This window comes from Pseudopodoces humilis, chromosome 21, assembly GCF_049639895.1.
Source record: "Pseudopodoces humilis isolate 2021_Gansu_Grassland_sample_001 chromosome 21, ASM4963989v1, whole genome shotgun sequence".
NCBI classification, from domain to species: domain Eukaryota; kingdom Metazoa; phylum Chordata; class Aves; order Passeriformes; family Paridae; genus Pseudopodoces; species Pseudopodoces humilis.
In genome coordinates, this window is record NC_142220.1 from 10,353,109 (window position 1) to 10,376,461 (window position 23,353).

The following is a 23,353-nucleotide window of genomic DNA, read 5'->3' on the forward strand; positions in this document are numbered from 1 at the left end:
GCTCTCTGCTCATTCACGCGCTGGCAGGGCTCTCCGAGAGGCAGAACAAGTGCCATGAGAAGATCTGTCCCTGGCCAAAGGCTCCCAGCTCCATGGAGCCCCTTTCCAGGGGCTGGAATGCTGCTCCCTGCCGTGCAGCCACTCCTGGAGGACAGGGCAAGAGCTGCTCCTCATTTTCACCTGCCAGACAGAAATGCCAGGTTTAACCCAAGCCCCAGAGTGCCACAGGTCCTGGCAGCTCTGCCCCACAGCAGCCTCCAGGCACTGCCTGGCACTGATGCTCTCCCCCAGGAGAGGCTTGGGGAAAGCTTTTTGAGGCTCTTGCTCCTGCCTGTCTCTGTCTGAGGCATGAGGCCACGCTGCTGTCACACAGCACTAGGGATGCATTTTCCAGGATGTGACAGCCACTTCTTGAGGGGTGTTAAACCCCTGGGGAGTTTTAAAACCACTGCCTGGAGAGCGGGTACGATGGAATGGGCTTGGTCCAGCTTTGGGAGGAATGAAGGTGCTGTCAGGAGGGAAAGAGTTGTCCCAGCTAGAGCAGGAGCTGAGCAGAGCGAAGGCTCATCCCTCCCAAGGGGTGAAATCCCCTCTCCCCTCCAATGCATTGGGCTGAGCTGAACCTTCCCACCACAGGGTAGCAGAGACTTTGGGAAGTCCAAGCAGGGATGTGCTCCCTCATCCCACAGCCCCCAGCCTCCCTCACATCCCGTGCAGCCCTCTCTCTGTTCCTTGGAGGACTCAGCAGCCTCCTGAGAGCCCCCAGGCTGCAGGAGCTGACAGATGAGGGCTGCACTCCTCCTCCTCAGCCCTCAGCAGTTCTGACTCAATGCCCTCCCTCAGTGGGGGCAGCAGCAGCAATTCCTGCCCCAGGGGAATGTATCCACAGCAGCTCCAAGCCCTCACAAAGGACTTCATCCAGCTCCTCCCTTCCTCTCCTCTCTGCTCCTTGGGAATCCTGAACTTTGGTTCATGGGGATCAGGAGCAAATGCTGCCCTGCACAGGCTCCCTCACCTCTAAAACAGACCCAACCTGAACTCTCAGTCCCAGCTCTGGCAGGGGGAATTGCTGAGCTCTGCCTCTCCCTGAGCACACAAATAGCAGCTCAACAGCTGGGAAGAAATTCTGGGTAAAGCCAGTCCTTTCTGGAGAATCCAGTCCTCTCTTGTGCCAGAGAGAAACTTCTTCTTGGAGCAAAATCCACAGCTCTGCTTCCAAAGGCCTGGGCAGACTTCTCCAGCATCTGCTGCGCCCACCAGGGTGGCAGAGCCTTGGCTCCTGTGGGCACTGAGCCTCCCACAGTCCAAGGCACTCCAGGGATTTCCTGACATTTCCTGGACAACAGGAATCCAGCAACCATTGTGGTGCTGCTGGTGATCCTGTGACACCAAGGGGATCAAACAGAATCACAGAATCACAGGATGGAGTGGGTCAGAAGGGACATTAAACCCTACCCAGTGCCACCCCTGCCATGGCAGGGACACCTTCCCTTGTTCCAGGCTGCTCCAAGCCCCATCCAGCCTTGGGCACTGCCAGGGATCCAGGGGCAGCCACAGCTGCTCTGGGACACCTCAGCACCTCCCCACCCTGACAGGGAACAATTCCTGCCCAATATCCCATCCAGTTCCTTCCCAATATCCCATCCAGCCCTGCCCTCTGGCAGTGGGAGCCATTCCCTGTGTCCTGTCCCTCCATCCCTTGTCCCCAGTCCCTCTCCAGCTCTCCTGGAGCCCCTTTAGGCCCTGGAAGGGGCTCTGAGCTCTCCCTGGATTCTGGAAGCCAAACCATTCCGTGATTCTGTGATTCCACAGAAATCATGGTTCCCATCTTCGACCTGTGGCCTTCAGACATTGCCAAAACTCAAATTGGCCACAGGCAGAGACCCACCTGCTGCCCAGAGGAGAAGATAAATCTGTGCCAAAGAGTCAAACCAGTCAGGAACTTCCCATCTGGCTCTCGTGGCCTGTCTGCAGTCACTGCTGTGGCACATCCTGCAATTCCCACTCCTCCCTACTGAGGGATGGACAGGAGCTCCTATGGCCAAATAACTCCCCTGGGAGCGAGCACCATCAAAAATCAGCCTGGAAGGCAAACCAGAGCCCTGTGTCTCCAAAAACTCTTCTCTGGTGATGAGTTCATCCCAAGGAACGTTGGCAGATAAACTGTGCCTACCACACTGGCTTTGCTGTAGCAGTAGATTTTTGGGAGTGCTCAAGCTCTCCATCTGCCAAACTCTGCCCATGTTGTAGAGAGATCACAGATGCTTCAGAATTACAGATCCCTCTGCAAAGTCCCCTCTCCACTCCCAGGAGTCTCCAGTTCTTTTCATAATATTTGAATTTCTTATTTACAGCTGGCAAGCAGGATTAGGAGCGGATGCAGCCCTGCCAAAGGCACATCAATCCAGCTCTAGAGTGAGCCTTCACTGAGGTTAAATTCCCTGTTTGGGGAGAGAACCAGCCTGAGATCCTCAGTGACACCATAGCAAGAAATCATAAGGGCTTTTTATACAACAGTTCTTGATGATAAATAGAGAAAAACACGTTCTTCAAAGAGGAGCTTGTGGCAAGCAGCTGCAGCTCTGGTTTCACAGACAGCTGGGCTGTACCTGCCAGCTCTTCCCCAGCTTTCAGCTCAGCTTTCAAAGGTATCTGCCAAAACATCCCCGAGAGCTGACAGACTCCCTGAGAAAGGGCAGCCAGTAATAGGCAGGGCTTCTTTCTTCTCCTCTCAGCCATTGTCATTTGTGTTGTTATCTTGTTACTGCGCAGCAGAAAGAAGAGGGATCCACTCTGGAGTTCCAGATGATTGAAACCCATCCATGGAACTCAGCAGAGGGCTGGATGCAGCTTGTAGGGCTGGGCAGCAGATGGGGAACCAGTGGAGTGAAAACGTGCGGGATTTCCCTCAGCATGGGAACAGGAGGATCTCAGCAGAGGGGAAGGTGAGTCCCAAACCCTGGGTGTGTCCCACACAAGCCCTGTCACCTTCCAGATGCCAAAACACTTGGCTAATCCTGGGTGTGTACATGCAGAAAGGCCCTGGTGGCTTTTCCCTGCTTCAAACACAAGATTTTGGCTCTCACTGTCTCCAAGAGAGAAAGAAGAGACACCTCCAGTCCTGTCCTTGTCCCCCAGGAAGCCCCTATCATCAGGCCAAGTCAAAAATGCCAAAATCAATGGATGGGTGAGCAACAGGATCTTCAAAAGACAAGAAGTGGGGGACTGCCCATGGGACAGGTTCCCTTTCCATGTCACAGCTGGCTCCAGAGCGGGTGCAGGAATCTCCGGGTCCAGCAGTGATCCGAGCGCTCCGTGCCCAGCTCGGGGCCATTTCCCTGCGTTTCCAAGCTCCAGAGAGGCTCTAGAGCAGCTCCAGGCCCTGTGCTGGTTGCTGTCAGTGTGGGACATGCTGTCTTGGGATCCCCAAGACATCCCCACATCCCCAAAGCTCTGCCCAGGTTCCTGCCCAGCCAGGGCACAAGGACACCCTCACTTCTGGCAGTGCTCACTGCAGGGTGACACCAGGGACTGGGGGGGCTTTGGTGTCCCCCCATCCCTTCGCCCTGCAGCCACTGGAATGTTTTCCATGGCCTCCCCCTCTCCTCCCAGCCGGCTGTTCCCAGGGCTATAAAAACCAGAGCTGTCCAGAGGCTGCTGAGAAATGGACCGGCCATGTCTGAGGGCCATTAAATAATTCAGAGCGGCTTGAAATGTCCTCTTGCGTCATGGAATCTTCCTGCACAGCTCCCAGGCCCCTCTCCACATCCCAATGATCCTATTTCCCAGTCAATACAATTAAGTGTCAGAATATGCAAGGCTTGGAATTAATCTGGAATCAGGATGCGGGTGATCTTTAGCGCACCCAGCGCAAGACACCATCAAAATCATCCGAAATTATCCAGGATAAACAGAAAGTGATTCATTGGGATGCAGCGGGCTCGGGCTCCACAGCTTCCCATTGATGGGATGTCTAACAAGTGTTTAAAGAGCAGAAGGACCCGGCACACCTAACCCTCAATTTTTGCAAATCTATTCATGGCAAGTTACAGGTGCAGGTGTGAAAAAAAACCTCAAAGTTCTGCCTTTGCCTGTAATAATGAGTCTGCTGCGAGTGTGGATTACTAATGATGGGGGCAGGCAGTAAATTCCAGCTTGGAGCTGATTCACTGTGTGCTCTGTAGCTGCGCTGGGCCGGGGAAGTTGTGACAAATGTAATATAAGACCCTAAAATTACAAATTAAGGGTACGAGGCAGCGCTTTGGGAAAGAAACCGGAACACAGAGCTGCCAGCCAAGCAATGGGGAGCCAGCTGTGACAGCGGGGAGCCAGGGCAGAGTTGGAGGGAGGAACCAGAGCTCTCCAACTGCTAATGAGGAGCAAATTAATGAATCTCTTTTCTCCCATTGGTCTCTGAATGCCAGCAGGGCAGCTGTGCCGCTGGTCCCCGTGGGTGGCTGCAGAAGGGGCTGAGTTTGGGGTGTCCCCAGGCAGCAGAGGGGTGCCAGTGCTGCCAGCCCCAGTGCCCCATCCCGCTCTCCACATCCCCAGGGAGTGCAGAGCCTGCACAGCTCCAGTTCCTGGATCAGCTGAGGTGTCTGCACCGGGATGGGTTTGCATACAGATCTGTCAGTGCTGAAACACAGAACATCCCTCAGACACCCCTCAGCCTGCAGGAGAAGCTGCCAAGGAGCTGCAGGTGAGGCAACACCATGGATGGGGAGATCAAAACATCTCAGGGAGGAAACCACCTGCTCCTGGTGCTGACACAGGATGTCCCCAGCCCTGCCAGTGACAGAGTTTTCTGGATTTAAGGGATAGTGTGCAAGTCAGGTTTGAGCACAAATAGGCAGCAGAAGCTGGCATCTGGCTGGGAGTGTTGGGTGCCAGGTGAAAATGACTGCAGAGCACCAACCTCACTGAGGCCTGTCAATGTAAGGATGAGATGGGGGCAAAAATGAAAGATGCTAACAGAACCTCTGACTGATTTTAACAGCAGTTCTGAAGGATTTGATTTAAAATGCGTGTGCATCAATTGTTTTGTACCATTCTGATCAGTTTTGGCAGCGTTCTGAGAGTCAGAGTGAGGCACTGAGGCCCTGACTCTGCGCTCCTGTCTCCACACCCAGGGGAGCAGCAGGGCTGGGAGAGCTCTGGAGCTTCCAGAGGAGGAAGGGATGGGATGATGGAGCTGCCCCCCAGCTCAGCTGGAGACACCAGAGAAGCACAGGAAGATCTGATAGATGCTAAGTGTGACCTGGGGCTGCCTTTGCCTTTCACAGCTGCCTTTGGAGGAGCTTTCCCCGTGCCCGAGGCCGGAGGTTGGGCTGGCAGGGGAGCCTGGGTGACCCTGCTGGGTGGCAGCAGGCAAAGGGAGAAGCCATGAGACTCAGCTGCCCCCTCACTGCAGCCACTCTCCCTCCCAGCCTCCAAGACAAATTCCTCACCTCACAAATTCTTCACCTACAAATTCCTGCAGCTTCCAAACCCCTTAACCCACCAGGCAGCCACCTTCCACTGCTCTGGCTCCAGGAATGTATGGACCCTCTGCCCACACACTCAGGGAAAATTATTTATGAAAAAATAAAGAATGGAATAGCAATAAATATTCAAATAATAATATTAATTAAGAATTCAACAAACTATTATTTAATTAATTATTACTTATTTAATAATTAATTAAATGCATAATAAAATTATTTTTTAAATTATCCTTTTCTAAGGCAGGTCAAGAATGATTTTCTCCTTTTGAATACACACAAAGCCAGGGAGGGGGACGTTCCCCAGGAGATGTCAGGGCGTGCTGGCTCTGAGGACAGGATCTCTCTGGCTGGGAGGCCCTGCTAAAGCACAAATCCCCCGTTCCCACCCACCAGGCACAAACCCTGTGCCCTGAGCCCGTGCACAAGGGCCAAGACAGGCGGGAGCAGAGGCCCAGCAGGCAAATCCCCAAATCCCCCGTTTGGGATCCGTGCTGGATCTGCAGAGCAAAGCAGGAGATGAAACGTGCTGGGGGATCTCTGGCTGCTCAGTCACCAGGCTGGCTCTGCCCAGCAGGATTGCACCTTGCCCACGCTGAGGGGGATGCCAGCACACAGCCCTGCACACCTGCCTCATCCCTTCCTCTTCCTCCTGCCTGCTGGCACTGCAGGAGAACATCCTCAGAGCAAGTCTGAGCAAGAAAAGAGCCTCCTGCAGATGGCCTGACTCAGAGCACGCCTGCCAGGGAATCCAGGCACAGCCCTGGGCCAGGAGGGAGAGGTTCCATTGCTGGAAGTGTTCTTGGGCAGGCTCTGGGGATGTTTGAGTCCTCCTGAGTTTTCCACACAGCCCTGCCTCTGCAGCTCCTCCAGGATCTGCCGTAAATTCACAGGGAACGAGCAGATTGTAGGAACAGTTCTGCTTTCCCCTACAAAATGACCTTGCAGGAGAGTCTAAACCCCCCTGTTCCTCCTGCCTCACTCCCCCGAGCCCTTGCACTCAGTTCAACTGGGAAATTCTGCTTTTTCCAGAACATAACCTCACTTTTTCACACTCTTGCCCAATTACTGGGAAAACAAAGAAGCTGTTGAGTGCTGAACAGAGATTATCATCTGCTCTACAGAATTCCTGCTGCTGTCCCTTGCTGAAACCCAAGGAGCTCCATTCCATTGGGAAACTATTTTCAAGGTCTGAGACTGAGAGTAAAAGAAAACAAAAAGACCAAAAGTAAACCCCACGTTTTTACCCGAAAACTCGGCAATATGATGCGAGGTGAATGTGTTCCCTCGCTGGGGTGTTGATCCGTGGGGCTGCAGCTGTAAATCCCCTCCAGCCTGGCTGAGTGCCAGAGCTCTGGGGAGCCCTGGGGAGCCCTGGGGAGCCCTGGGGAGCCCTGGGGAGCCCTGGGGACCCAGCCCAGGCCAGGGTGGGGCACAGACGGTGTCAGGATGCTCGGAGCAGGCTGGCATTGCAGTCAGGCTGGTACACAGAGGGGTGAGCTGGCTCCTGTCTCCCACGTGTGTCCCCGGAGCACCGAGCCCTCCCCACACCTCCCACGGCACCACGAGCAGCAGGAGCTGCTCCCACACAGGAACGTGGGATCCATCCTCCCTCTCTGGGGCTCACAGACCCCTCGGGCTGGAGGGGGCAGAGATGCCCTGTGCCCACCCAGTGAACTCCTCAGAGGTGCTGGTGTCCCCCAGGTGCCCCCACACCAAATTAAACGCCTCTGCCTCAGAACCAACCCTCAACTTCCTCCTGCCTAACGCTGGATGAGATCAGCCCTGCCTTGTGCCTCACCACGGGGACTCCTCCGGCCCAAAGAGCCGAGATTCATTCCTGGGGTCACCCTGACAGGCTGGCAGCAGAGTAACTGCCCGTGGCTGGAAGAACACGCACGGTAATGGCCTCAGAGCCCTCAGATGGCAGGCAGTGATGCACTGCCCAGTGGAATGTCATGAAGAGCCATAAATCCCCATCCTGCAGGAGCCTGGGGATGTCAGACGTGTGAATATGCTGATTTGGTATCCATGGTACTTTGGCATGTCTCACATCTTTGTCTTCTGCCCAAAATAGATGAGCTCTTAAATATTACTCAGCACTTGGAGTTCTGCCACAGCACAGAAGACAGTTGAGAAAACACCAAAAATGTGTCTCCCAGTGCAGAGAAATACTGAGAGAAACTTCACTGGCTTTGCTCAGTCTGGGGGCAGAGCCTGCAAGGCAGGGTGAGGTTATTTGGCTGGAGTGGAGGGTGTAACACAGGGACTGGAACTGAAAAAGGACAGAACCTGCTCATCTAAATAGGACAAAATAGCACAAAACCTGCTCATGTAAATAGGAATAGGACAAAATAGCACAGAACCTGCTCATGTAAATAGGAATAGGACAAAATAGCACAGAACCTGCTCATGTAAATAGGAATAGGACAAAATAGCATAGAACCTGCTCATCTAAAGCCCTGGCTGAAGCTCTCACCTCTCCTTACAGGTACTGGGTGGTCACTTCAAGCTGAACTCAGGAAATCTGTCACACAATTATTTCCCAAAATCCAAGTATTTCAGGCACAATCCTAAGGACAGAACCCCTCGGTCCTTTGTGACAGCCCAAGCCCCCCTGTGACAGCACAAACAGACAATCAGGTCATGTCACAGACAAAGACAAAGCCACACACGAGCACAAGCAGGTCCTGCAGCAGGTGTGAGGTGTTCACCACTCTCACCACTCAGCAGTGGGCTGAAATCTGCCATTAAGAAACTGGAAATGAACATTATAGCACTGTTCAAAACCCGAGTGGATTTACAGGCAGCTGAAAGGTAAATTCTAAGGCCAGTCCATTCTGATGTCTATAAACAGCCACAATATTCATTTCTTCAGAGGACAAAACCTTTTATTCAGTTTGGAAAGCACCACCTGGCTGTGGTGGATAAACAGGCTGCATTCCCAGTGCCCACTCTCCCACCTTCCCAGGGACAGGGAATGTGCTCTGGAAAAGGTGTGGAAACCCCTGGCCCACCTACAGGAGAGCAGAGCCCCTTTGCAGCTAAAGAAGGGAGAGGAGGTTTTGGTCTCACCTGGGAGGGAACTGGGAAGAGCTTTTTGTCCAGCAGGCTGCTGGGGGTGCCTCAGGGCTCTGAGGTGAGGATAACTCACCTGTCTGAGCCAAAGGGCTGGGTTTACAGCCCTGCTCAGGGATCTCCGTGGGCTTGCTGGAGGCTAGCAGGACACCCCCCACTCCGTGGAGCATCACTCCTGGGGCACCTTTGCTTCCTGACCCTAAATCTGCTCTGATGTGGAAGGACATGACCATAAAACTCCTCTGGGATGGGGACACCCTGTGTGAAATGTCACCCATGGGTCCTTCCTTGAGCCACTGCAGCTCCCAGCCCACCTGAGGTTCCTCTGCCTCCCTTCCCTCGGTGCAGAGCTGCACTGGGATTGCAGGGTATTGGATTACAAATCTGGGATTGCAGGGTATTGGATTACAAATCTGGGATTGCAGGGTATTGGATTACAAATCTGGGATTGCAGGGTATTGGATTACAAATCTGGGATTGCAGGGTATTGGATTACAAATCTGAAATTTCGGGGTATTGGATTGCAGGGTATTGTGTTACAAATCTGGGATTGAAGGGTATTGGATTACAGGACTGGAATTTCAGATTATTGGATTACAGGACTGGAATTGAGGATACTGGATTACAAATCTGAAATTTCAGGGTATTGGATTGCAGGGTATTGGATTACAAATTTGGGATTGTAGGATACTGGATTACAAATCTGAAATTTCAGGGTATTGGATTACAGGACTGGGATTTCAGGGTATTGGAGCACAAATCTGGAATTTCAAGGTACTGGAATATAGGATATTGGATTACAGGACTGGGATTTCAGGGTATTGGATTACAAGTCCCACGGGTGCTGCCTCAGCCTCAGTAAACTTTATTTAAGCACACACAGACATACACAGACAATATACATATATTTGTTTCTTCTCTGACAGTTCTACAGGACCAACACTACTTTGGATGACACTCGTGGAGAGCTGGAAAAAGTGCAGGAGATGTAGGAAAAAAATGAAATAAAATAAAATATCAAGGTCCTTTAATCATTTGTGAGTCACGGTCATCCACAGAAACAACACAGGAGCGTTCAACCAGGCGAGCACGAGGACACAGCTCCACATACAGTACATTGGTCTAGAGAGGAATCTCCAGGTACATTGTGTCTACAGGGGGTACAGCAGTCTTGGGGACACAAAAGGGGACAGGAATGGCACATGCACCCCCAGTGTCACAGCCAGGGCACCGCTGGGGGGACAGGAGGACACTCCGAACACGTCTCACTGTACACCAGAAAAACTCACCAAAGAGGCAACAGCGTGATGGATAAACATGGCCCAGGGTGCTGGTGTCACCAGGAGACAGCTCTGGTGTCACCAGGACAGGGCTCTGGTGTCACCAGGAGACAGCTCTGGTGTCACCAGGACACAGCTCTGGTGTCACCAGGAGACAGCTCTGGTGTCACCAGGAGACAGCTCTGGTGTCACCAGGACACGGCTCTGGTGTCACCAGGACACAGCTCTGGTGTCACCAGGAGACAGCTCTGGTGTCACCAGGACACGGCTCTGGTGTCACCAGGACAGGGCTCTGGTGTCACCAGGACACGGCTCTGGTGTCACCAGGACACAGCTCTGGTGTCACCAGGAGACAGCTCTGGTGTCACCAGGACACGGCTCTGGTGTCACCAGGACAGGGCTCTGGTGTCACCAGGACACAGCTCTGGTGTCACCAGGACACGGCTCTGGTGTCACCAGGACACAGCTCTGGTGTCACCAGGACAGGGCTCTGGTGTCACCAGGAGACAGCTCTGGTGTCACCAGGACAGGGCTCTGGTGTCACCAGGAGACAGCTCTGGTGTCACCAGGACAGGGCTCTGGTGTCACCAGAACCCCCAGGACGTTTGGTTACTTGTGGTAAAGGGCTGTCTCTCCACAGATATTTATATACAGTACATGTACACAGAACATACACAGAGCAGCATATGTATATTTTTGTGTTTTCCTGTTTGTACATTATATCACAGATTATAGGAACACGGGAAATATAGGCTTCAGGAGCTAAAAAGAAATAATTTTATAAAATATTCATCATAACCCCCCCGCCCCCACTCCGTTTCAATCTAAATAAATCAATAAATCAAATAAAAGCCCAGAAGTCAAAGAAAAGAACTCCAGCCCCACGGTCTGGAGATGGTCACTGCCTGCCCTGGGCCAGCTGGACATTCCTTCCCCTTTGGGAGCAGCCAGGAAAACACAAAGCTGGAGGAACAGTCGCACTGCAAAGCCAGGTGGAGCCTGGCATCGCCCCTGCCAGGACCCCCAGGTCCTGCCCGAGCCCAGCCCTGACCCTGCAGCCCCAATTCCTGGGCTGACCCTGCTGCCAGCTCACAGCTTTGGATTTAAAACATTCTTTTTATTTAGCAAAAAATGGTTTCCACTGTACCCTTCGTGTGTCCTCGTCCTAACGTGACAAACCCGGAGGAGATGAAATTATGGAGATCTGGCCCTCCACTGCGATAAATATCCTTTCCATAGTGACCTGCCAGGGAAAAGGAAACAAAAACACCTTCAGTCACTCTGTCTGTGGGGATATACATGTATTTAAATCTTTATATATTTCTATATAAAAATATTTATATGTTTATTATTTATATAGTTATATAAAATATATTTAGATATAAATATATTTATATATTGTATGTATTTATATACTTTTATATATTTACGTATTTTTATATATTTATATATAAAATATCTATTATATATTATTATATATAAAATATACATATACATATACATATATAATATATTTTATATAATTGTCTAATACATATTTATATATATAATATATTTCTTTATATTTAAAATATGTCTTTATATAAAATACATGTAATATATATTATTACATTATATACAATATATATTATATATTATATATATACAATTATATATTATATATATTTATATGTTTTATATATTTTATATATATATAAATATATCATTTTATAAATTACATATATTTTTATATATTTTAATATATATTATTTATATATTTATGTATCTTATATATATATATATAATATTTTTTTAGTATCTATTTATATAAGTGCTATTCAGCCCTGCTGTCACCCTCATACACACTGCACAATTCCTGGCACCCTGAGGGTGGCACAGCAAATGATACCTGTGGCAACATCACAGCCTGAATTCTTTGTTGGCAAAGATTTATGAAGAAGAACAACTGCACATTTTGGAAATTACCCAGGAATGAACAGAATCTACGAGGGGAAGCACCAAAGTGCCAAATCAAACAGCCCAATCTTGAGGAGATTGGCTCATCCCTGGCTCAGATCCATGTTTGCTCTCCCATGGCCTCACTCACACCTCCAGAGGTGAAGGGAAGCAGAGGAGGTCCCAGCCAGACCCTGAGAGCATCCCAGCAGGGATTTTGTCCCCACGTGCCGGTGCCACCCCTGTCCAGGCTGCTCCCAGTCCCCAGGAACGGCAGGACAGCAAACTTGGATTTTAGCTTTGGTTTGCTCTGCTCCATGCGTGACATCCCTGCCCAGCTCCTCAAAAAACTTCCTCAGAGCTTTCTCAGTCCCTGACTACAGAGTAAGTTCAAGAGACACCCAGATTTTTAATATTTTAATACATTAATAAAGGAATAAAAAAGCATCCTGGCGCCTTGTTACCATGCAAAGCTCTGAAATGAGGACACAGATAATTTTTCAGATACTCTTTATCATCTCCTCCCTTTTTCATGTTCTTAGTTTTGCTGTTCCTATTATTTCAGGAAGAGGCAGAGATAAGATAGGTGCAGGGGGAGGGAAGCCTCGGGGGTTGGGAATTCAGCTCAGTCCCAGGGAAATTCCACTTTTCCCTGATTTCCTGCAGTGGCAGAAGGCCCTGGGCTGGAGCAGAGCTGGGTCAGGCAGCTGTGGGCAGGACCAGGAGGGCATCAGGATCCAGGTGGGAACAGCCTGTCCTGCCCGGCCCCCCTGGGCTCCACAGCCCTGCTCTGTTTTGCAAGGACACCAAAAGCTGTTTGTTCCCACCAGGTTCAGGCTCAATGGGAATGAAGAGAGGCTTTGGGAGCTTCCCTCACCCCCTCACAGCCAGGCACTGTCCCCAGCCCCAGCAGTTATGGGTTTATCACAGCACCCACCTGTCCTCCAAGGACCCCAAATGTCACAGAATCCCAGACTGGTTTGGGTTGGAAGGGACATTAAAACTCATCCCATCCCTGCCATGGCAGGGACCCCTTCCCCTGTCCCAGCTGCTCCCAATGTCCAGCCTGGCCTTGGGCACTGCCAGGGATCCAGGGGCAGCCCCAGCTGCTCTGGGCACCCTGTGCCAGCCCTGCCCACCCTGCCAGGGAGTGATTCCTGTCCAAAATCCTATCCAGCCCTGACCTCTGGCACTGGGAGCCATTCCCTGTGTCCTGTCCCCCCACCCCTTGTAAACAGCCTCTCCGTGTTTCCTGGGGCTCCTTCAGGCCCTGTGAGGCCACACTGAGCTCATCCCAAAGCTTCTCCTGTCCAGGTGAACATTCCCAGCCTTCCCTCCCAGCAGAGCTGCTCCATCCCTCGGATCATTTGGTGCCTCCAGGTCCTCTCTGTGCTCTCCCTTGAGCCCCTCTGTTCTCCCCCCGTGGGTCAGAGCAGGCTCCAGCCCCATCCCCAGCAGGGGCCAGGCCAGGAGAGGCTGGCACAGGCTCTGCCACCCCAGGGATGGTGCTGGAGAGCCTGAGGAGCTCCCAGGAGGTGCTGACACTTCTGACAAACCTTCATTCCCATCTAATAGAGGAGCCATCCCACTCCCTTCCCACACGGGCTTGTTCTGCTCAAGGTCAGCCCAGCGCTCCCTGGAGACCTCACCAAACACACCCAAAGGGTTTCCACAGCTTTGGGAGTGCCTGCAGCTCCCAATTCTCTCCTCACAGCTGTGGCAATGTGAGGTGGTGGCAAAAAACCAGAAATCCCCCAGAAATTCCCTGAGAAGGGCATCCAGAAAAAAGACAGAAGGATTTTCTACTTCCATGGCAAACATCATGGGTTCTCTCCCTTTTCTTCCTACCTCCCTCCTGCAAGCTCTGCCTTCTGGATTCCCGGGAAAGGAGGCAGAGCTCTGGGTGCCTGGAATTCTTTGTGCTCCATGAGATGTCCATGCTGGTCCTGAGGAGCCTCCAGAGGTGCTCTGGGGCTGCAATGCCCAACTGGATTTCCTTTTCTCTATCACTATTCTAAAATACGCTGCATCTTTGCTTTCCAATGAGCCAAGTTCTGCTCCTGTCCCAGGAATTTCTGTGCTCTCAGAGCCAGCCACTGTGGCTCTGAGCAGTGCCAGAAATCCCGTTTGAAACCAGAATAAAAGAACCACACAAATATTGCTGCTACCTCCAGCTGAAATCAGCTGCCTTTTACAGGTCCCTTCGGAGAATCTGCTTAAGACAGATCAAGAAGGGGAAGTTTATAAAAAAGCAAACATTTGCTGGCAGATTGAGGATTGTTCATCAGCCATTTGCTCTCTGAACCTTGCTCTGCCCCTGCTTATGGAACACTGTAGTTCAATTAAAACATCCCTGTGATAACGAGCCATTAGCATTTGAACAGGAGTTACATTTTCCCAGGAGAAACTCAAATTTGCAGACTTCAAGCAGCATGACTTTTCCCTTTCCACGGATGTATTATAGGATGCTAAGTTTGCTTTATGGTTTATTTTTTTGTTTTATTTTTTTCATTCCTGCTCACTTGTGATCATTTCTTTTGGCCTTGTAAAATTCTGGGAGAATTCTGGGAATGGCTTTTCCTTTCAGAAGGGCCTGGGGGCTGCTGGGGGCCAGATCCAGGTGTTGTTATTCAATTTATTTGCCACAATCCCAGCTTGTGCAGGGTGTTTCCCACTGGATGTGCAGGGTCCCTTGGAGCAGCCCCAAATGCAGGTGCCCAGCAGAGCAGTGGGAGCCAGAGCAGGAAATTCCCCATTTCCTTCTCCCTTCTCCCTCCAGCTGTGCTCTCCCCAAGGTGCTGGGAGTCCTTCCAGAGCTGCCAGAGGGGGCTCAGCCCCGAGCTGATGGAGCTGCCTGGGCCATGGGCTGGGAAGCAGCTCCTGGAACTCATCCCAGATGTTCCCAGTGACCAGGCTGAACCTCGGTGTTGCCCTCTGCCCTATGGTGATAGATAAAAAATGCCAGTCCTTGAAAAGCTGGTGTAGATGGAATGTATTCCATTTTATTTCAGATGTCAGGGATTTTTCATAGAATGCCAGACTGGTTTGGGTTGGAAGGGACATTAAATCCCATCCCATCCCACCCCTGCTGTGGCAGGGACACCTTCCCCTGTCCCAGGCTGCTCCAGCCCCAATGTCCAGCCTGGCCTTGGGCACTGCCAGGGATCCAGGGGCAGCCCCAGCTGCTCTGGGCACCCTGTGCCAGCCCTGCCCACCCTGCCAGGGAACAATTCCTGCCCAATATCCCATCTAAACCCACTCTGTCTCTGTGAAGCCATTCCTGTGTCCTGTCCCTCCAGCCCTCGGGAATTGTCTCTCTCCGTGTTTCCTGCAGTTCCTTCAGGTCCTGGAAGATCACAATGAGGTCACCCCAAAGCTTCTCCTGTCCAGGTGAACATTCCCAGCTCTCCCAGCCTTTCCTCCCAGCAGAGCTGCTCCATCCCTCTGCTCACCCTGGAGCCTCCTCTGGGCTCTCTCCAGGCTGGGGCAGCTCTGCAGGTGGGGTCTGAGCTGAGCACAGGGGCAGAACCCCCCTCCCCTCCCTGCTGCCCACGCTGGGGCTCAGCCCAGGGCAGGGGGGGGTTCTGTGTCCCAGCTCTCACCCACAGCACCCCCAAATCCTTCTCCCAGGTCTGCTCCCTCCGCTCACCCAGCATTGTCCCCTCCTGCCACCCGCAGCCGTGGCCCTTCCACGTGTCCTCGTTTGCCCAGGGGTCTCTGCCTGCACATTTTGAGGCTCTGGGAATGAAGCCCCAGCCCCAGAGCTGCTCCTGACGGGGCCCCACAGCACGAACAGCCCCCAAAGCAAAGCAGCCCCTGCCTGACCCCACGGCACACGTGTTGCTCCCTGCCCACGCGGATTTTGCATCTCAGTTATCCTGGCTGGGATCAGATTTAAAGTGCTGCCCAGAGCCCTGTGTTTGACCTTCTGGAAGAGGCTTTTCCTGCTCTTTTGCTCCCTGCTCTGGCTCAGGCTCGGCTCCATGTGCTCTAATGCCTGTGAGCCCCTGGACTCGGCACTCGCTCCCCGGCTTTGGGGCTGGGGCAGAGCTGTGGCACCAAAGCAAAGCAAGATCAACACTTACACAACTCCAAACTCCCAGCAGAGACTGAAACAAGGTGGAATTTCACTTCTTTCCCCCCTCTCCTCTGGTTACAAGACAGCAGAGTGCTCTGCCTGCCACACAATAATTCAAAATTCTTCAGGGCACAGAGCTCGGAGGGAACATTTCATTACAAAAGCATCCTACAGAACACACATATGGAACAACCTCGGCCACAAACTGCAATTACATCCCTGGCTCTGCTTTAACAGAATTATTAGAGCTGAACTAAAATGCTGTTATCCACCTCTTGGAAATGTTATTACTGAGCACAGATTACATCACCCCGAGAAGGGCAGACAGGGACTGGCGTGGACAGACTTTTGCAAGATGCACAGAGATCTGACCTCAGCCTCGCCACAAACTGCCCTGGGGAAAAGAGCCCTGCACCCAGGGAGGAGCCCTCACATCCAACTCCTCAGCACGGGGTTATGGTCAGACAGATCTCTGTAGGAGAAGAAAAAATCCTTTCATTTTTGGGGGGTGGTTGGAGGATCCACAGCCTCCCTGCTTCTGGTGCCACTCATTTCTGCTGGGGCGATTCTTTTGGGGATGTTTTCCACATTACAGAGCTGGAGTGACCCTTTTGGAGCTGCTTTACACAGGAAACAGCCTGAGACCAAGGGCACGAGCTGCCAGAAGCGCTGGGAGGTGTTTGCAGAGTGCCCTGCACCATCCCCTGTCCTGCCACTCACACTGGGGCAACTTGGGATGCGAGGGAGGCTCAGCTCCAGACCCAAACCCATCAGTTCCTGCCCCCAGAGGTGCCCAGAACAGCCAGAGACACCCCAGACCTCCCAGTCTGGGGAATTTGTGGGTGTCACACATGGCTACAAGTTTGAGGAAAATGTTTGCAGCCACGTCAGGCACCTAGGGAGCTTCTCTTGGGGTGCCAATTAACAGAGATTACAGAGAAGGGACATCCCAGGGATGCCACTGAGACACCAAATCTCCCCATTTTCCTTCTCCAAACCACCCAAAAAGCAGGAGCCAGCTGGCACCTCTCACACTTGTCACAAACAGCTCAGTGAGGGCTCCACCACTGAGTTTTGCCTGTTTAACACCATCCTTCTGGCACTGCTGCCTGTCCAGCACACGGAAATGTGCCCAAAAAAGGCCCTGGAAGGAGTTCAGTGGTACTTGGGGTGAGCTGTCAGCGTTGCACAGCCAGACATGAGAGGGATGTATTCCAAATCAGAGCAGGGAATATCAGATTTTTCCATGTCCTACAGATATTCTGTAGCTTAAATCACACTGGGTGGGCTAAGGAGAGCCAAGTTCCCTGCCCCAGGAATCACAGAATCACAGGAATATTAAGGTTGGAAAAGATCTCTGAAATCACCAAGTCCAACCACTCAAACCACAGCCTCAAGTGCCACATCTGGCTTTCTGAACCCCCTGGGCACCCTGTTCTGGGCTTTGCAACCCTTTCCATGGAAAAACTGTCCCTATTATCTGGTCTTAACTTCCCCTGGCACAACTTGGGGTCTTTTCCTCTTGTCCTGCTGCTCCCTGGCAGCAGAGCCCCCCTGGCTGCACTCTCGGGGCGTTTGGAGAGCAGTAAATGTGACAATCCACCCATAATTTCACCCTTTTTCAAAATAATTTCTTCCTTTTTGTCCCTTTTTCTCCTGCCAGGCCTTTGGAACATCCTTCCCTGCTTCATCCCAGGGTTTGGGATGTTCCTGCAGGAGCACGGGGCAGAGCTGTGTCCCAGGGCTGGGCTCTCCAAGGACACAGAAAGCACAGAACAACTCAGGCCAGGATCAGGGAGTTTGGGTTCAAAACAGAACAGGAGGATCATTCCAGCTGGAAAACTGAGAGATCCTCACTTTTCCTTTTGATTTATTCTGCTGGGACTCCTGCATTGTCAGCCTTCAGGGGGAATTTGCATCACTTCTTCCACCCTTCCCTGCAACCAGGCCAGGTAAAGCTCCCTGCTCACAAGCAAATCCTGGAACTTTCAGGTCAAATCACTGGCCAGCAGCTGGGCTCCATGGAAAACGACTCATCCTGGAAGAGTTCCCGAGACAAGAACGGGGGACTTTTCCCTGGCACGAGGTTTGGAGCTGTCCAAAGGGGCAGCCCTGCCAAAAACTTGCCCCTTCCAGCACAGCAGAGCCAGCCAAACCCAGAGCACCGAGCTGCACGAGGCCAGCCCGGGCTCCTGCATCTGCCTGGTGCTGGAAAAGCTGCAGAGTGAAGCTCAAAGCTGTGCTGGCTCCAGTGACCCAGGGAACATCTCCTCTGTTAATTGTTTACTCCACTAACTACAGCAGCTGTCCTTGACTTTGAAACCCCCTGTGAGCTGGAACAGGCTGGAAGAGGCTTCAGGAAACAGCACTTTTAGGTTCTGTTAACTTTAAAAAATGACTCTGTGAAAGCAAAACCCAGGAGTGCAGCGCTCGAGGGTCTCGGCAGCAACGTGGGATGACAGAAATGCAGTGATGAGCTCATGCTCTGCTCAGATAAAAGCACTTTCAAAAGGAGGGGATTACATGGATAAGAAAATAAATCACAGCCCCTCTCCAGCTCTCCACAAGCACGTTCTGGGCAGCACAAAACCCACTGAAGGGCTGGAACAGCCCTGCTCCCGTGGGCTGCTTCTCCTCCCCAGGGACACAGACGTGGCTTGGAGCTCTGATGGTCCCCAAAGAGCAAAACTTAAAGCCCCTAAAGCCCCTAAAGCCACTAAAGCCTTCCTCCACAGCAGGAAGAAGGGGCCCATGGATGTTGTCCTTTACAGAATCCCAGGATGGGTTGGGTTGGAAGAGACCTTAAATCCCCTCCAGTGCCACCCCTGCCATGGCAGGGACACCTTCCCCTGTCCCAGGCTGTTCCAGCCCCAATGTTCAGCCTGGCCTTGGGCACTGCCAGGGATCCAGGGGCAGCCCCAGCTGCTCTGGGCACCCTGTGCCAGGGCCTGCCCACCCTCACAGAGAAGAATCTTTTCTTTATATCTACTCCAATCCTGCTCTCTGCCAGACCCTTCAGAGCTGCCAGAGTCATCCACAATCTCCCAGGGATGCCCAGGGTGGGATTGTTGGGGTGTCTGTGCAGGGCCAGGGGTTGGACTCTGATCCTTGTGGGTCCCTTCCAGCTCAGGGAATTCTGTGCTTCTGTAGAGATATTTTACAGCCTTGATTTGTTTGTGCTTTCACCACATTTTCTGTGATGGCCCTGGCACAGGGTGCCCAGAGCAGCTGGGGCTGCCCCTGGATCCCTGGCACTGCCCAAGGCCAGGCTGGACATTGGGGCTGGAGCAGCCTGGGACAGGGGAAGGTGTCCCTGCCATGGCTGGGGTGGGATGGGATGAGTTTTAAGGTCCTTCCAAACCAAACCAGTCTGGGATTCTGTGACTCAAGAGAAAGAGAAAAATTTTCCTCCTGGTACCTGCAGGCCCTGAGTTTGTTCTCTCATGCTGAGCACTCCACATGTTCCTGCTTAGCAGCCTCTCAGGGAAGCCTCTGGCAGAGGCTGAGGATGTTCTGCCACCCTGCTGGATCCACTGCAGGCTGCTTTGAGGTGTTCTGTACAGAGAATATCAGTCACCGAGTGCTGCAGCTTTCACAGCCCTGTGCACACAGCTTCATCCAGCCCAGTGCCATCACAGCCCTCAGAAAAATCAGCTTTAACTCCTTCCTGCCAGCTCAAGGCCACCCTTCCCTCCTGGCAGGCTCCTGGACACCAGGCTGGGGCTGTTCTGATCCCAGGGTCTGTGTCCATGTGGCACCACCAAGGGAGTGTGACATGCACGGAGTGCCCTTGTCCCACATCCCAGGGGGTTTGGGATTCCAGAATTCCTCTGGTCTTCAGCCCATCCCAGCTGGGGAAGGACTGCACAGCTCTCGGGCTCAGGGCAGGAATCTCTGCTGGGCTGCTGGGAGCTGGTCCTTGGCAGCCCTCCCTGCTTACTGAGCAGCAGGGAAGGGAAAGAGGCAGAAAAAATGAGAAAAAAAGAAAAGAAACACAGAAGATAAAGAAAGGGAAAAAAAAAAAAGCAGAGGCAGCAGTTCCCTGGCAGAAATCTCCAGGGAGCAGTTGGAGGGTGTGACAGAGACATGGTGGGAGAAGCATCAGAGCATCACAGCCCTGGGACTGCTCAGGGTGCTGGGAGTGCCCTGGGTGCTGGGACAGCTCTGGGTGGCTCTGGGACAGCTCTAGGTGGCTCTGGGACAGCTCTGGGTGGCTCTGGGACAGCTCTGGATGGCTCTGGGACAGCTCTGGGTGGCTCTGGGACAGCTCTGGATGGCTCTGGAACTGCTCTGGGTGAGACTGGGACTGCTTTGGGTGCTGGGACAGCTCTAGGTGGCTCTGGGATTACTCTGGGTGGCTCTGGGACTGCTCTGGGTGGCTCTGGGAGTCACCACTGTGGGTTTTTTCCTCATTTTAGCTGGGAGGTTCCAGTGGCAGCTGCAGCCCCAGCTCTGCAGCCAAGGCCTCTCCTGCTCAGGCCACCCCTCCCCAGCCTTCAGTGGGAACAGCTGGAATTCTGTCCATGGAAAAGGCATTGAGGGAAGGGCCCGGTGCTCTCCCCTGGTGTTGGGATTTTGTGCAGGGCCAGCCCTTAATTTCCAAGTAATAACATCTCCTGAGATAACTCCGGGGAGCTGCTTCATCCTGGCATCCTTAACTGCCTCTGAAGCAGCACTTGTAATTCAAGATGAAGATACTCATTTCAGAAAGGCTGAACATTTCTGCATTCACATTCATCTTCTTGAAGAAAGAAGCTCCAAAACCTCAGCTACATTCCCCAAACACATCTGGCTCACAAAATGATGCCTCAACAAACGGAATTTTCAGGGATTAGTGTGCACATTAACTGCAGCCTGCACATTGTGGGATCACTCTGATGGGAAAAGGATGATGATGGCTGAATTTTCCTTCTGGATAAGTGAGGAAAAGGGGATGGACCTGCTGCTGCCTTCAGTGTACTCTGAAAGCACAGGAGCTCAGGAAATCTCTGGAAAAGCAGGGATAGAAGGAGAGGAAATAACTGTGGGTGTGTCTTAGCCACCTTCTGAAGGGACTGATCCCACCATGAGGAGCAGGAAGAGCAGAGGATGAAAAAACAGGTTTGTCAGTAAAAAAAAAATTAAGAGACTTGGGTATTAATATTTGCACTTTTTGTTTTCTGGTTCAGATGGGAGGAAACTTTCTTTTGGAAGGTACAATAGGATATAACTTACTGAGGAAATGGAAACAAGAATTGGTGAGGGAGACAAAGTGGCTGAGCAGGTGATGGGAGGATGAAGGAAGGGAGGATGAAGGGAGGGAGGATGAAGGGAGGGAGGATGAAGGGCTTCCCTCTTCCCAGGTGGATAAGGAAAGGGAAGGGTTCCAGGTGCTCTCTGCTGCTGTGCTGAGCCTGTGCAGCCCCTGCTCTCCAGAGAGTGCAAACACGGCCAGGAACTGCCCCTCAAAGGGGTTCTGCTCTCCAAGCCCCACCCTGTTCTCCCTTCTCAGAGCTAATTTCCTCAAATTGTCCTCACTGAGGTCAGAATGAGCCTCAGTCTGCTCCTGTCCTGCCAGGCCACAGAGAGATCAAGCCTTTATCTGTCCTGGATCTTCTGTAAACCCAGCCACTCCTTAGTGGAGTATGGAAAAGCAGCCTGGGGAGAGGGAGAGCAGCAAAGGGAGATTCCACACACAGAGCTGGCGAGTTCCTGGGGATTCCCAGGCTGGGATGGTTCTGAAGTGGTCATGAAACTTCTGGCACTGCTTTTTTCCTTTCTGACAGAAGGTGAGGCAGGCAGAGCGTTCAAAACAGGGATCAGGAGTAGCTGCCTGTCTGTTCTCCAGACACGTCAGGTCAGCCAGGAGGGACACCTGGAGATGTCCCCAGCCAGGAGGGACACCTGGAGATGTCCCCAGCCAGAGGGGACACCTGGAGATGTCCCCAGCCAGAGGGGACACCTGGAGATGTCCCCAGCCACAGGGGACACCTGGGCACGTCCCCAGCCCAGGGTTTCCCAGAGCAGACAGGTGTGGAAAGCTCCTCAGCTCAGCAGGGAGCAGTGGGGGTTTGGAAGAGCTGCAGGACACCAATGCCCAGGAGTTCCTGCCATGAGCCCCCAAAGGGGCTTTCGGGAAGGGTGGAGAGGGATTTTTCTCAGGGGCTGTGACAGGATAAAGGGAATGGCCTTAAGCTGAAGGAGGACAGAGTTGGGTTGGGTATTGGAAAGAAATTCCCCCTGAGAGGGTGGGCAGGGCTGGCACAGGGTGCCCAGAGCAGCTGTGGCTGCCCCTGGATCCCTGGAATTCTCCCCTCCCAAGTAACACCCACTTTTATTGGGGTCAGATTTGCAGGGATAGGACAGGGAGCCATTCCCAGAGCACACTGAAGGAATCTGCTGGCCCAAGCTCTCTTCTAATGAGGTTCTACACCAGCAGTTCCCTGTGTCCTGCTTTGGGACGAATCCCAGGAGTGCTCCAAGCCCCATCCCCTCCCGTGCTGTGTCCCTGAACACTTTGTACCCCTGGAACTGAGCAGCTGCTCAGGGGCTGAGGAGCACCAGAGCCAGCCAAGCTGTGCTGCTTCTGCTGGAATCTCATTTACAGGAGGGCCTAATATTCCCCTCTTAATTAATTTGTTCTGTTCGCCTGCGACCGAACTGGCTTTTGTTCTTCGGGAGCTCCTCAAAAATTAGCTGCAATACCTGATGGAATTTAATTATATAGGCTAAGGAAAGTGATTAAGGGCAAAGGGAGAGCTGATCACACCTCCCAGGCTTCAAGGGTATCAGCAGAAGGGGGAGAGAACCTGCTCTTCCCAGGGGGAGGGAGAGTACTGAGGAGTGACTGTCCCAGCAGGGAATTAAGGCTGGAGATAACAATTCCCTGAGATCAGAACACCTTTGGAGGGTCAGCTGTGCATGACTAAAGCTGTCCAGATCTGCCTCAAACACCATCCCAGGGAAATTTGCTCCTGACCTCTGCCAGGACTAGCTTGATCCAGAGTCTGGGACCACAAATCCCAGCTCAGTGGGACAGCTGAGCTACCCAGGCTGAACATGAGGAGGATCCAGGAACTGGGGGTTCTTGGGCCAAACCTTACAGGATTCTGTAAAAGGGCACAATTCCAGCAGTGTCTCTGCCTGTGCTTCAGGCTGAGCACTCAGAAATGGTGATAACACTGATTTTCTCAGCTGGGCCTTGGGAGCCTCCTTATAAATATTTATGAAGTGCTCTGTTTATAATTGTGAGTAAATAAATGGGTGTATGGAATTCACAGTCCAAGGATGCAACTTGTTCTGTTTCACACCCTCAGAGTCATTCATGGTTTCTGCTTTCCTCTGGAAGCAAAGGATTTGGGAAGAACAACTTCAAAAATTCCCATCTCAAAGGGAGCAGCAATCAGGAAAGAAAAGCCAGGACTTATGGGGCAAATCCTGCTGACATCAGGAAAGACAGGGAAAAGCTCTTGTCAGTACTTCCTGTGCCTGAGGATGGAGATGGTGCTGAAGTTTATAAAGTT

General features: G+C 52.2%; 1 protein-coding gene across 1 annotated transcript in view; it reads right to left on the reverse strand.

Annotated features, from left to right (window-relative positions):
• SHISA6 (shisa family member 6) overlaps positions 1–23,353 on the reverse strand; it is a 173,631-nt gene that overhangs the window by 121,574 nt on the left and 28,704 nt on the right. The window contains exon 3 of the mRNA XM_005530942.2: positions 10,986–11,081. Coding sequence (XP_005530999.1) covers positions 10,986–11,081 — 96 coding nt within the window. The remainder of the gene's footprint in view (positions 1–10,985; positions 11,082–23,353) is intronic.